This window comes from Silurus meridionalis, chromosome 20 (genome assembly GCF_014805685.1).
Source record: "Silurus meridionalis isolate SWU-2019-XX chromosome 20, ASM1480568v1, whole genome shotgun sequence".
Taxonomy (NCBI): Eukaryota; Metazoa; Chordata; class Actinopteri; order Siluriformes; family Siluridae; genus Silurus; species Silurus meridionalis.
In genome coordinates, this window is record NC_060903.1 from 3,448,130 (window position 1) to 3,463,136 (window position 15,007).

The 15,007-nt window shown below is 39.8% G+C and overlaps 1 protein-coding gene and 1 non-coding gene across 3 annotated transcripts; both read right to left on the reverse strand.

Annotated features, from left to right (window-relative positions):
- Nucleotides 1-688: 688 nt before the first annotated feature.
- On the reverse strand, nt 689-771 carry trnal-uaa. Its single transcript has one exon. It is a non-coding gene; the product is annotated as a tRNA-Leu (tRNA).
- LOC124402858 (elongation factor 1-delta-like) lies at nt 735-11,369 on the reverse strand. 2 transcript variants are annotated; one of them, XM_046876187.1, is made up of 4 exons: nt 7,884-7,955; nt 7,429-7,617; nt 7,071-7,286; nt 735-782 (listed from the first exon to the last, which is right to left on the reverse strand). In XM_046876187.1, exons 1-4 carry the CDS (start codon nt 7,938-7,940, stop codon nt 750-752), a joined length of 495 nt encoding a protein of 164 aa, XP_046732143.1. In that variant the 5' UTR covers nt 7,941-7,955; the 3' UTR covers nt 735-749. The 2 variants fall into 2 exon arrangements, with proteins under 2 accessions (XP_046732143.1, XP_046732142.1); XM_046876186.1 differs by lacking the exon at nt 735-782 and adding an exon at nt 11,299-11,369 and having other exon boundaries at nt 6,936-7,286; nt 7,884-7,984.
- Nucleotides 11,370-15,007: the final 3,638 nt, after the last annotated feature.

Here is a 15,007-nt window from a genome sequence, read left to right on the forward strand (position 1 = left end):
TGTGCAGCTTTGTGCTGCCATGTGTTGGGGTGTTTAAAACTATTAACGAAACATTTTAATACCTCATACATCTCTAGATCAATTCAGATATAGAGGTACTAGATAGACTTTTTAACAAACTTTTTAATCATACTGGTTATTAGAAATGGAAGATCTACAACAAGTCCACTTGAGATGCTTTGTGGATTCGCCCTAAGCTGAGAATTTAAGGATGGAGCTCAGCTTGAGTGTGGAACCAGGCCCAAGCCAAAATCCAGGATACAGAGGATGAGAGAACGTTGTGAATATCCTGTGCAGCAAGGTCATTGTGTCCCTTCTGTCCCTGGCAGAAATGGGAGATGGGATCTCCAGCTTGGTTTTATTGTGCTGAAATGTACAACGGCCGTTGCAAAGGTTAAGACTCCACAATTTGGAATTGCAGCCCAGTTTTCCGTCGGCACTCCCACCGTGCCGGTTTATCCCTTTGTAGGGAACTCCTATCCCAATCCCCAAACACTTTAACTGGGGAAGACCACTCAGGTAAAACATCAAAGCTATGTTAGATTATTTGGTAACTTCATAGACCAAAAAAGACCAGAAACATTCAAACATTTACTTTTTACTACATTTTCAGTCATGCTGAATATCGATATTTTGCAATAAGAGGGTTCAATTGACTTTCAATCATGAAAGCCTTGCGCTTGGGTCCTACCAGGAGTGGGGCTCGAACCCACGAGGATACTCATCCATTGGATCTTAAGTCCAGCGCCTTAACCACTCGGCCATCCTGGTTGACACGTGAGCTGATGAACAGATGGATAGATAGATTTATGATGTTCTACATAACTCAACTATAATACTGTATATTCAAGTGCTGCTCCCCAGTCTTTCAATTCCATACAAGTGCCCATTGTTCCCAGGAGTAACTGCAGATTTACCATGACCCTGCCCCTGATCAATGAATTCCCATCGTGTATCAGGTTACGGCATTTAATTTGAAGTACATGATTTTCTTGTAAAGGGATTCAAACCCACAAAATTTATCAGTGCACTGCACTCTTGTATTTATCACAAAAAATGAAATAATACATTCAGATTTTGATGAGTCGTTGAAAGCAGGGTATGGGTCATGTTGAATTTTTAGTTATATTGTATATTGTGTTATATTGTGATCGTATGGATTAAGGAATCAGAAATTGAGAAGTCAAAATGCGAGAGTTTGAATTACGGAGTCCAAATCAAGAAGTGTAAATGTGAATTGATTGGATTTGAAATCTGAAATCAAGCAGTCAAAATGCGAGAGTCTTAATTAGGGATGCCAAATCAAGTGGTCTAAATCTGGGATTTTAAATCAAGAAGTCAGAATGTGAGTATTTGGATCAGGAGACCCGAAATCAATGTCAAAACGAGTCACAAGCTTTTTGTTGTTTCTTGCTTATAATGCATATCAAGTCCACATAGTCAGTAAGTAATAAAGTAGTTCTAATGTATGTAGCGAAAAAATAAAATAAAAAAACGATGTTTCCTGAGAAACAGGTTGTCCTGGAGACTGAGGGGTTCCTTAAAACATCATACAGCCCACGGAGATTTGTTTCATTTTTTTTTCATTTCTTGGACCAGGTAACTGAGCTACATGATATGTAAACAGGCATTTTGATTGGGATTTTACTCAGGGGTCATCACGCATGAATGAGAAAGCAAACTTTATTTGCTGAAGGAGGGGATAAAAAGGCAGCGGTGTAACGTCCCGTGCACTGATTCGGGGAAATCCATGAACGTGTTCTTACATTACGATCAAACTAACCAAGAGTATTACAACAAATAAGATACTAGAAAGCAATTAAATTTATGCAAATGTATCGATTAAATACAGTAGTGTTCAAAAAAGGAAAAGTAAGTAAGATTTCTAGGCTTGTGTCTCCTGCGTGACCTGTCTGATTTTGCCAATAATCAATAATTAACTGCACATTTCCTGTCCAAACAGAATTAGCAATACTGATTACATTTTTATTAGCTGAGCGCAAACATGTTTGCCATGCTTTGGATACAGGAGAGGAGTTTCTTACACACAGACATTTTTTCTTCTTGCTTATTATCCCGGAGTTATTTTGCCCTTCAAAGCATTTTCCCTCCAAATATGAGTAAAAGTATTGGGACACCTGACTTTTTCCAGTTATATGTGTGTCTTTTCCAACTGTTACTACAAAGCTGGAGGCCCACAATTATAAAAGATGGCGTGAATGTGACATGATAAAGGAATTGTGTATAAATAACACGTTAAATGAATAAAATAGGAATCGGTTATGAATAATGATAAATTAGTCATTAGTGTAGAAATCACATAAGTTATAAATAAAAAAGTTAGGGGGATAAATCATGTAAAAAAGATATAGTGGAAAATAAAGGTTAAACAATTCACACATTTGTGGAGGACGTCCTTTTTTTACTCAGATATAAAAAAAATAATAAAAAAACTGCAGCAAAAAATAATTTTTAATCACTAAACATTTGTATTAATGATCTGCCAAGTCTCATATCAAGCACCAAAAACCGCTTATATAATAAGAGACTTATATCCTTATTCCCCAGACTAAAAAACTGCCATGATGCACACATCCGGCAATTAAAACAGTCCGTGTGGAAACATAGCAAAAGTTTTGTTTGGTGCCCTGATAAGTTAAAACATCATAATCATTTATCTCAGGTAAGTAACCTAAAGTTCTCTTTCAAACATTCGTTCGGTATCTCACTATGGGATATAGACAACTCCTGTATTGCAGATATGCTGTCCGAAGCAGGTGTCAACCAACTCAGTGATAATCCCTCTCACTGAAGAGAGTGGAAAAGTGAGAGAAATGACAAACATCCGAACCACGATGTTTCCATCACCCGTTGTCATTCCCTTATGTATACACGTATACATGACCAAAAACACATTTATATAAACAAATACATGTATATATATTCATACCCACAATATATACACAAATATATATTACACACTCAAGACGGAATGAGCCAGCGAAGGCTCCGTGACATCCAGCCTATTAAAACGGACAAAAGTGTGCGGCGAAGCCCAGCATGCTGCCGCACAGATGTCCTGAATCGAAACATCCTTAAAAAGCGCCCACGAAGTGGCCAAGCCTCCGGTACTATGAGCCCTCAGTCCCTGCGGAGGGTTAAGATAATGTGTATTATAACACATTATAATAGCCTCCACGAGCCAATGGGACAGGTGCTGCCGGGAAACAGGACTTCCCTTACGGGAATCAACCCATGAAACAAACAGCTGATTACTCCATCTCAAACCCTTCGTCCTGTCAACATAGTGACGTAACGCACGGACAGGACACAGACAGTGAAGTCGCTCCTCCTCCGCTGAGGAAAAAGGAGGCGGATGAAAAGCCATCAAATCCACCTGTCTGCAGGCGAAAGCTGACTCGCTCACCTTAGGGATAAATGCCGGATTAGTCTTGAGAGCCACTCGCGAGAAATCCGAAGCAAAACGCATACAGGAGTCATGAACTGACAAAGCATGAAGCTCACTAACCCGCTTCGCGGTAGAAAGAGCCAATAACAAAGCGACCTTCAGCGACAGGAGCTTTAAATCAATACTCCCTATCGGCTCAAAAGGAGACTGAGAGCGCGCTCAGGACCACTGACAGAACCCATGGCGGAACCAACGGCTTTGAGAACGTGCTCAGACGCCGCGCTCCCTTTATAAACCTGCACACGAGCGGGTGATGACGATAGTATTACCGTCAACCCCTACGTGGTATGCAGAAACAGCGGCGAGATAAACCTTAACGGTTGAAAAAGCCCTGCCCTTATCCAAAAGTTCTTGCAAAAAGCACAACACATCTGCCACAGAACAGTGAAAAGGGATGATATGTCTCTGAGCACACCACAGTTCAAACACATTCCATTTCCTATCATATGCAGAGCGCGTCGAAGCTGCTCTCGCATTCTGAATCGTCTCAATCACCCTCGGAGGCAAACCAGCGACGCTGAGATTCATCCTCTCACGAGCCAGGCCCAGAGAGCTACTCTGTCTGGTGCCAGGTGAGAAATCTCTCCGCGCGCTTGCGAGAGGAGATCCCTGCGCAACGGGAGAGGCCAGGGTCGATCGTGCAGGAGTTGGAAAATCTCCGTCAGCCACACTTTCCCTGGCCAGTTCGGAGCGATTAGTATGACAGAGTGACCACCTTCTCTTACTCTTTGTAGAGTCGGCACAATCAAACTTAGTGGAGGAAATGCGTCAAGCAGAACGTTTGGCCACGGGTGGGCTAACGCATCCACACCCATAGGTGCACCGTTTCTCGCCAGAGAACAGAGGGCAATGAGTGTTTTCGTGCGAGGCGAAGAGATCTACGGCGGCCCGGCCGAATCTCTCCCATAACAGGTTCACCACCTGAGGATGGAGAGACCACTCCCCGTACAGGGGATTTCCCCTGGACAAGAGATCCGCCCCCGCATTCAACATTCCCGGTACATGAGTCGCTCGCAGCGACAGGAAATGCTCCATGACCCACACCACGAGATCTCGCGCTAGACGGTGAAGTCGAGGAGAGCGCGTTCTGCCCTGGCGATTTATGTACGCCACCGCTGTCGTGTTGTCTGATCTGACCAAACTGCACGAAATGTTTCAAAGATAGAAACACCGTTAACAGCTCCAGAAAGTTTATGTGCGCGCACCGAAGCGAAACGGGCCATTTCCCTAACCCAGCATTGAAACTCTCTCATTCGCAACAGTCCCAACGGTATGACAGACACTGCCGAAGCCATCAGCCCCAGCAGGCGTAAACAGAGTCTGAATGGAACTTTCCTTCCTCTCTGAAAAAGAGAGAGACAACTGCGAACCGACCTGATGCGCTCTTCCGATAGAAAAGCCTGATACAGGTCTGAGTTCGAACTGAGACCCAGGTATATTATTTCCTGTGTGGGCACCAAGCAGCTCTTTGACTCGTTTATCCTGAAACCCAAGCCAAAAAGCGGTGGTCTCACGGCAAATTGCAGGCGATATCCCCACTGTATTGTGGAATACACCCAATGACGAACTGGCATGCGCGCCAACTCTCCGCGCGAGCAGAGAGCGTGACTCTGTGGCTCTCGCTGACAGACAGCGCGGTGGCACCATCTGTTGCAACTCTGATTCGAGTTTTTTTATTGTGTGTGTGGATTTTTTCACTTTTCTCTTTATCACACACGTCTGTGCCCTCGGCCCACTGCCTGGATGCACAGAACAAATCGTTAATATATTTGGACGAACATGGAACATTCTGCTCTCTCTCTTGCATAACCCCGTGGGTGGAGAGGGGAGAAGTAACTTTCCGGGCAGTGGGGGAACTGGTGCCAACACTCCATCCGGAGAAATTTTGTTCGTCAGCCCACAGTCTTTGAAACGCTCCCCAACGCCTTTTCGCTGGAGGGAGAGGACAAGACTCCTGAGATGAGTCGAGGTGTGCTACAGAAACTCTGAGAGTGCTGCCACCTCTCTTTTGACCCCAAATCAGACCACAGGCTAGGTCGCCTGCCTTTTCTTCCCTCCCTGAGGGTCCGCTGGGCGATGCCTAGCAGCTGCCGCTGCAAAAGAGGTCTTGTTCCTGGGCTGGGGCTGTTTCTGGCGAGCCTCCCCGCGCATTGACTGCTGGGGTGGGCGTTGCCTAGGAGCCCTGAAACCAGGCTGTCTCTCTCTGGATGCAGGGGCGAAATATGAACGTGCGGGCTGGGGAGGGCGAGCAGGAGGCTTTCTTGGGAGGCATGCCTCAAACGCTTCACCATCCTTCTTGCGAAGGTCGCATTGCTGGCGCATATTCGCCACCGCAGCCCCGAAAAGGGCTTTTGGCTCTATCGGGGCATCAAGGAACTCCACCTTCTCCCTCTCCAATAAGCCCGTCAAACCCAACCACAGGGCCCTTTCGCCTACCACAGCGAGGCCCATGCTGCGGCCGCAGCTCTCTTCCCACAAGGTTGAATCTGGTGACCCAGCATCAATCTGCCTCCCCATCTCTTCCATGAGCTCTGCCTGGTAAGCCGTGAGCATGGAGGTGGCATTCAGAGCTCTAACCACCAGGGCCGAGGAGCGGTAGATCTTCTGAAAAAGGGAGGCGGACAGCCTTTCTGTACGTCCTGGCAGAGAAGGGGAGGAGGAGGATAGAGCAGCTTGTCGATTTGGGTGGAGGTGGCTAGCCACCGACAGCTCTACGGGGGGTGGGTTGTACATCCCCAAAGCCTCCATATCGTGCACCTCCAGTCTAGAGAAACCCTTACCGGGCACTCTATGCGAGAAGGGTTTGTCCCAAAAACGACGCATTTCTGTGACACACGCCGGTACAGCAGGAATCAGCTGCTTAACTAGGGAAGTGCGCGATGGCAGCCTCTTCCCGTCATATAAATCCCTTTCAGCGTTGGAATGCATCTGCTGAGACGGCCATTCGATGGAAAGTTTTTTGGCTGCTCTCTTACACACCTCCACGAGGTCCAGTTCACCTGGCATGGGGGAAGGGCCCGTAGCACTTCCAGGCCTGGAGAGAAGATCAGGAGGGAGGATAGCATCCTCCTCATCGTCCTCCAAATCTTTCTCCAAAAAATGAGCGACCTCATCATCTTCCCCTTCCACACCCTTGTTATCCAGCAGAGAGTGTGATTCGAAGAGTGAAGGAAGGACAGGAGAAACCTCGTCCATAAACTCTCCCCAGCTGCACGCGGGCAGCGAAGAGAGACACGGGTTTTCCTTATTCGCGGCCGCGACTTGCAGGCGGCGCTCTCGAACCCTTGACGGGAAAAGAGCGCAGTGCGTGCAGCACTCGGGGTTAGCGAGCACGGTTTGAGCGTGCTGAACTCCTAAGCACACAATGCACAGGGGATGAGAGTCTTTTGCCGAGATCGTAGACCTGCATGCACACGGTCGGGATTGAATTTTCCCCGCCGTGCACCCGGATGAACTCGCAGTCGCCATAACGGAGGTGCAATCACCGGAAAAAAAGGAAACCAACGAGATCACCACGACGTGCTTCTCGAAAACGGGTCTCGAACAATAATGCTAATATTTGCTTGACGCGATGTGAAAAGAGAAAAGCAGAAGGGAATACCCGCTCTGACACAGCACTCAGGTAGTCTTCGAATTTGATGATTTCCCTCTCGAATATGTCCACTCCGACTTTGTCGTCCTCGACCACGCAGTTGATCTGCAGCTTCTTGATGTCGTAACCGACGGGCACCAGTTTGGAGGCGCCCCAGAGCAAACCGTCCATCTGTACCGAACGCACACACTCTTCCAACTTAGCCATGTCTGTCTCGTCATCCCACTGAGGGCAGAGAGGGCAAAGAGGGTTAGAATGAAATAAGAAACAAAAATAAAGGTTTAAACAAATATATAGATAGTTAGATAGACAGACAGATAGACATGGACAGACAGACAGATAAAGCAGTAACTGTGTGAGAGCGTACAGGTTTGACGTCGAGTATGATGGAGGACTTGGCGATGAGAACAGGTTTTTTAACCTTCTTCGCAGCGTACTCCTGCACCCTCTGGGCCTTAATGCGCTCTGCCTCTTCGTCTTCCTCATCACTCCCAAACAGGTCGATGTCGTCGTCCTCATCCTTTACCACCACAGAGGGTTCGGGAGCTGGAGCAGCCTAACATCGTGAAAAAACAATTAGACCTAAATTAATCTGTGATCGGATAGAGTTAGACCTCGAGAGAAATGAGATCTCGGAGAAGAAGCAGACGTCCCAAAGTGTGTCAGGAAAATTTACCATTGATTCCATTTCCTACATCTTTTCTAACAAAACTTCTTTATAGACTGGCTGTAGAATTCAGTACATACTATTAACACCCATCTCAGGATCTCAGACACGCATCATGTTGGTATTGTAAGTGTCTGTGCAGTTTCTTCCCTCACCTGTGGCACAGACGCTGCCTCGGGAGCATGACTCGAGCCTGACCCTAGCACGCGCATTCTGCTTTCTAGTTCAGACATCATGTTCATCAGGTCATCCACCTCTGAACAAAACACAACACACACAATGCTATGATTCATCCTGTGGCACTAAAGAACATTAAAAAAAATATATTATATATTATAATATTATTAATATATATATTAATATTATAATATATTATATATATTTATATAAGCCGCACCCACTGAAGTTTACAAATATTTGTATTTTTAACATAAATAAGCCGGAAAAACACAGGAAAAATCCATAAATTAGCTGCTTCGTTGTTTAAGCCGCGGGGTTCAAAACGTGGCTTATAGTCCAAAAAATATGGTATATCTGAGGCCAAAATAGTAAGTGTAGCAAACGCCCAGCCAGACAAAGGTGAAGCGTACTGATGTTTTAAAAAGCCTTATTTTGTGTTCAGTCGTCAACCTTTTTTTGGGAAACACAAAATCTACCTTTCTTTTGTTAAACCTTTTTGTAACACCTTTTCTTGATGAAACACCGTAAGAGCTACAGAACAGATAAATAACTAATAGTAAAATCAGCTCTTACAAACTTGTTGTTGTTGTTGTTATGGAGTTTTAATGGCGGTTTGGCAGACCAACGAAAAGGTGCATTAACGCCACCTACTGATCTGGAGTGTGAAGCGAACACTGAAATAGTGCAATAATAAAAAAATAAAAATAACAAACTAAATTCTATCTATCGTTCCTGTATTTTTTAGGTAATTAAATAACAATTCTTAAGCTCTTGATTGCCCGAATTTGCTTCCCAGCAGTACCACTGGAGAGATAATGTCCATTCCTATCCATCCTAATTCCTGAATTAACTGAAATCTATCCCTTTCATATGCAGGACATTTATCTAATATGTGCCTGACTGTTCATGTCACACGAATAGCCATTTATAAGAAGCCCTTTTGTGATGTCACACAATGATGTCACAAATGTGACAGTGTCATGTGACACTGCCGTATCACATGACACAAGTGATAACAACACATTAAAACACTTCTTCACAGTTAAATAGATTAACCCACATATTAATACATATACACATTAAACAAATCAAACACAGTATCTTGTTTAGGTTCCAGATAGGTGCTTAATTATCCATTACTTTTCTTGAGAACTTTGTACGATTTCAGAGCATTTTAGCGACATGAGGTCTTTCCTTTTCCATGTGTGCGTCTCACTAACTAGTCTCACCTTTCTAGCTGCGAGATTAACGTTCCACTATGGGGGCGGAGTTAAAGGACTTTATTACATTAACAGAAGAGACTAAATAAAATGGACCAGCAACACACTTTTTTTAAGGTACATGTGGTCCAGCAGCAGGCTCCTTATATGCGATTTCAGCTCTCTCTGACCTTCTGATCTGCTGACATTCTGACTCTAGAGGCAAAAACAAATCAGAAACGCATAAAATTTTTAAATAAAACCAAATGAACGCACATCCCAGAGGAACAAGGACAAGAGTGCACAATTTTCCTGACACACTTCATTACTGAATGTATTGAAATCCACACCATGCAGTGGGCAAATGGAATCGGCATCAGCACAAAGCAGCATCGAAACCACCACCTGTTTGCTTTAGTTTGGTGCGCACTTGTTTTAATCCCGTCTGTTAAATTCCACATGCCCTGAACATCATGTCTGTAACACATGCGGTAACTGGGACATGTGAGAGACTGAGATTCTGGACGTTTATTTGAGGGTCGTGTCAGTTCCTGCATTGGCAGAGCAGTGAAAAGACAATACAGGGTGTAGAACAGAAATCCACAGCTGGTTCATTTCACTGCTTTCCACGAATCACCATTATTTACTTTCTGCACATGTGGAATGAGATTCCTGTTCAATAAATTTACACAACGCAGATTTGACCACTGAACACCAGTGGGACACAAACCGAGAGGCTGCATGTAGTTTGTGGAGACCATGTAAAGCATATCTTGATGGAGCTGACTTTGTGCGCAGGGGCACTGTCATGTGCTGTGACATGTTCGGGTCATATAGTTCAGGTGGAGGGAAAATGTTATGCTACAGCAATCGCTTGAAACTAAACACAAACACTCCTGTCCTGAGTGGGTCAAAAACTCATACATATAAACACCATTGCGTTGTACACCAGCGAGGACGTTCTGTCGGGGGAAAGAGGATTTGAGAATTTGAATCGTTGCTTTTCGCAAAGATGGTGAGGCGATAAGATCTGTTCCTGTACCGTAACAGCCTGAAACTGTGTTACAGAACAGTGTTTAGGGTCATACAGAGGTTTTCCAAGACGGGTTCCACTCCAGACCTCGTAAGGGTCCATCAAAGAAGTCGAGTCCTTGTGCTGTGCGCCAGATAAAGTAGTTGCTTCAAAAAACGGACGCATGAGTGCTGCAGCACTGCTTTAGAGGTTGCAGAAGCGGGAAAAAAAAAGTCGAAATGGAAATAAAGTCAGAATTAGAGCTTCCATAGTGTTTACCTGTCCGGAGCGCTCCCCAGTTTAACGGGTCGTGCGTCAGAAATAATTGTCCGTGGGGCAACAAAGTGCTCCGTATGCAGGGAAGCTAAAGAGACTAAACGAAGCATCGAGGCAAATCATTTGTATTGTTTCAGCCCTTAACCCCAACCATGTGTACTGGACACATAGCATTAATACCAGTGAAGTTTCTGGAGCTGCTGGAGAAGCTGCACAAGATCTGCGTGAGGTTTTTTGTAGAGGAAAAGGAAGATGCGTTTGAAAAAGATAAAACGGAGATGTTTACCGACTGAACAAACACACAGAAGCTCTAATTAGTTGCAGGTGTGCAAAATTGCGAGCGGGCAAACACGTGCAGCGACAAAGCAGCCGGAGAGACGGAGACGTCTGCAATATAAAATGGGGCCGTGACCAGAGTCACGGCAAAGTTGAGAAAATTACAGCTTTATATTATATATTACTACTGAGTGATACGGTTTAGTAACTACCAATGAGAGTGAAGAGAAGAGAGCATGTGATCAGTCTTCTGATTTGCGGCTTTACAATCAGAACTGCTCCAAATGAACCAGTGACCATAAACCACACTGTTAATACCGTGTTTTTAAAGACGGTGCAATAACAATGTAAACTGTGTAATATCCCTCAGTGCAAATTGTTTGATAGCGTAACTACTACTACTATTGTTTTTTCTCTTTAGTTATTTATATACTGTACATATTTTGTACCATGTTTCTGGAACAAAATTGGAAATTTCCCCAATGTGAGAGCGACAGACAAACAAAAACCAGCTGACATCAAAAATCCTATATTCTTTTAGGCAGGAATTTCATAAATTTAGATAATCATCAATGGGCCACGGGCACAGCTGGACTTGTTTACAGTACTCTGTGTATATCAAGGTACCTGAGGAGCTGAAGGTACGCCGTTGATTCCCTCGTAGAACCACAGAATGATGACAGAATGATGGAAGACGCGTGAAGACGCGTGATGATGCTAAGATAATGGAAGACAGAAAACGTGGTGATAAACTGGGTTAGAAATGATGACAGAATGCAAACAGACAAGTCGTAGCTTGCGCTACAATGCACAATGCACCTGTAATATCAGATTTATGCCTTTATTTAATCAGGCACGTGAACAGTACGGTTACCAGTGGGCCCCTCAAGATACAACCAACAAATGCACGTATTAATACTTAGTTTTCTGTTTCAACTAATACATTTTACACTGACCAAAGTCTTAAAAAAAGTCTTCACTTTAAAGAATGCCATTTATTTTCTCCTTTTTTCACCAAGACTTCCTTGAATCACACAACGTATAAAACATATTCAACACAAGATGCAACAATATTCATCATGCATACTGAATGGACAAAAGTTTTTTTTTGTTTTTTAAACACAAGTGTACAAAGCTCGAGCTCTATACAAGTTCTACATAACCACCAACCATGCTGCTGCTGAAGAAACATCCCAAGTGCCCTCACGCCAAATCAAAAACAACCGACAAATAAAACCAAAGCTTTACATCGAATCGAAGTAAAATTGAAAACACTCTTGCATACATTCGAGTAGCAGTCCACAAATGCACACTAACGCTCTGTTATTGATCGTCTAGATCTATTATGGTCTGTATGACTCTGACGCTTCCTTGTTTGCACGTCATGTCGGAGTGCACATGCACACGAGACCACAAGCATTCAGACACTCACCTTCTGGTGTGCTCAGAGGAGGAAAAAAGTGAAGCCCGGCTTTTTCAGAGTCTCTTTAATAAAGGAGAAACAGGTGTACACAGGAAGTGCAAAAGTTTATTGATTTCATGAAAATGAAATGAACGAATGAAGGTTTTTACTACTTTTATGTTAATTCAATGTTTGTTCAGCACCGAGGTTCAGCCTGGTAGATGTTAGCTGCTATATACATTAAGATTGATTGATTGATTGATTTTTAACCTCCAACCAATTAGAATCGAGAACTCGGAGGCGTCGTGGTGCAACATAAATAAATAAATGATGGATTTTCCAAAGAATTTTCTCGAAGGTGAAAATAAATCTGATGCCTACAGAATAATCCTTAACAATAACAATTACAATAATAATAATAATAATAATAATAATAATAATAATAATAATAATAATAATAAAATTACAAATTTGGCTTGATTGTTGAATAATTATTCAGTCAGTAATGTATTGCAATAAACTGTGCTAGTTATATATATATATATATATATATATACACAGTGGAACCCGGTTATGTCGATGTCCTAGGGGGTCGCCAAAAAGCATTGAGGTAGCCGATGATCGAGATAAACGAAAATCAAAATGGCGGCAGTATATTAACGTGCTTGAAATTTCTTTATGTACATGATGTGCGTTAATAAATGAGAATGTGCATGCACGTGTTTTTGGAGGGGTTTTTACACAACAGCGTTTCCGCGATTGGTTTGATGAAGGCATGCTATAAAAATGTACACACGTTTGTTAACAACAAAAGGCATAAGTGCACCTACTAACAGCAGAGATTCACCAGTATACAATACAAACCACCGTCCATTCTCCATACAAACCTTTATTATATTCTCCAACATTATAAACACACAGATCGCTCAAAAAATTAAATAAAACAGCGGCTGCACAGTGCCGTCTCACATTTAGTCCACATGTGGAAAAAAAAGAAAAATAAACAGTAACTAAGTTTCTGAAAACTTATGACCATCAGGCTGAAGTAATCCGCACAAACACACAAAGCAAAGTGTCCGAAAAAACTTACGTCCGCGATGCCGAGGGGGAGAGAGAGAGAGAGAGAGAGAGAGAGAGAGAGAGAGAGAGAGAGAGAGAGAGAGAGAGAGAGAGAGAGAGAGAGAGAGAGAGAGAGTCTGTGAATGGAAAAATAGGGAAATTCAAAAATACCACGACCGGCGGCACAGCGCGAAGCCGGAAAAAAACCCTGAAGATCCAAAACCGAACCCGAAACCAAAAACGAGGGACAGAAAAGTCTCAAACGTGAACGACCGAAGGGGGCGTGGCAGGTGCTTTCTCGGCCGCTTTCTCTGAAGCCGTGCTCCCGTTCATCGCATAACATTTAACAAAAAAAGGCATATGTGCACTTACTAACAGCAGAGATTCACTAGTATACAATACAAACACCTGTAGTATCTGTAAGGTTTGATTTTTCCGCCGATCGACATAACTGACGTTAAAATTTTAAATTTTTCCCCCCTTGTGCTCGAGATATTAGGGTTCCGCGATATAAAAAAAGTCGACATAAACGATGAAAAATGCTTAGAAAAAGCGAGAACTTGGCGGTTCCACTTCAAAACGTCGACTTAATAGGGCTGAATAATAATAATAATAATAATAATAATAATAATAATAATAATAATAATAATAATAATAATAATAATAATAATAATAATAATAATAATAATAATAATAATAATAATAATAATAATAATAATAATAATAATAATAATAATAATAATAATAATAATAATAATAATAATAATAATAATAATAATAATAATAATAATAATAATAATAATAATAATAATAATAATAATAATAATAATAATAATAATAATAATAATAATAATAATAATAATAATAATAATAATAATAATAATAATAATAATAATAATAATAATAATAATAATAATAATAATAATAATAATAATAATAATAATAATAATAATAATAATAATAATAATAATAATAATAATAATAATAATAATAATAATAATAATAATAATAATAATAATAATAATAATAATAATAATAATAATAATAATAATAATAATAATAATAATAATAATAATAATAATAATAATAATAATAATAATAATAATAATAATAATAATAATAATAATAATAATAATAATAATAATAATAATAATAATAATAATAATAATAATAATAATAATAATAATAATAATAATAATAATAATAATAATAATAATAATAATAATAATAATAATAATAATAATAATAATAATAATAATAATAATAATAATAATAATAATAATAATAATAATAATAATAATAATAATAATAATAATAATAATAATAATAATAATAATAATAATAATAATAATAATAATAATAATAATAATAATAATAATAATAATAATAATAATAATAATAATAATAATAATAATAATAATAATAATAATAATAATAATAATAATAATAATAATAATAATAATAATAATAATAATAATAATAATAATAATAATAATAATAATAATAATAATAATAATAATAATAATAATAATAATAATAATAATAATAATAATAATAATAATAATAATAATAATAATAATAATAATAATAATAATAATAATAATAATAATAATAATAATAATAATAATAATAATAATAATAATAATAATAATAATAATAATAATAATAATAATAATAATAATAATAATAATAATAATAATAATAATAATAATAATAATAATAATAATAATAATAATAATAATAATAATAATAATAATAATAATAATAATAATAATAATAATAATAATAATAATAATAATAATAATAATAATAATAATAATAATAATAATAATAATAATAATAATAATAATAATAATAATAATAATAATAATAATA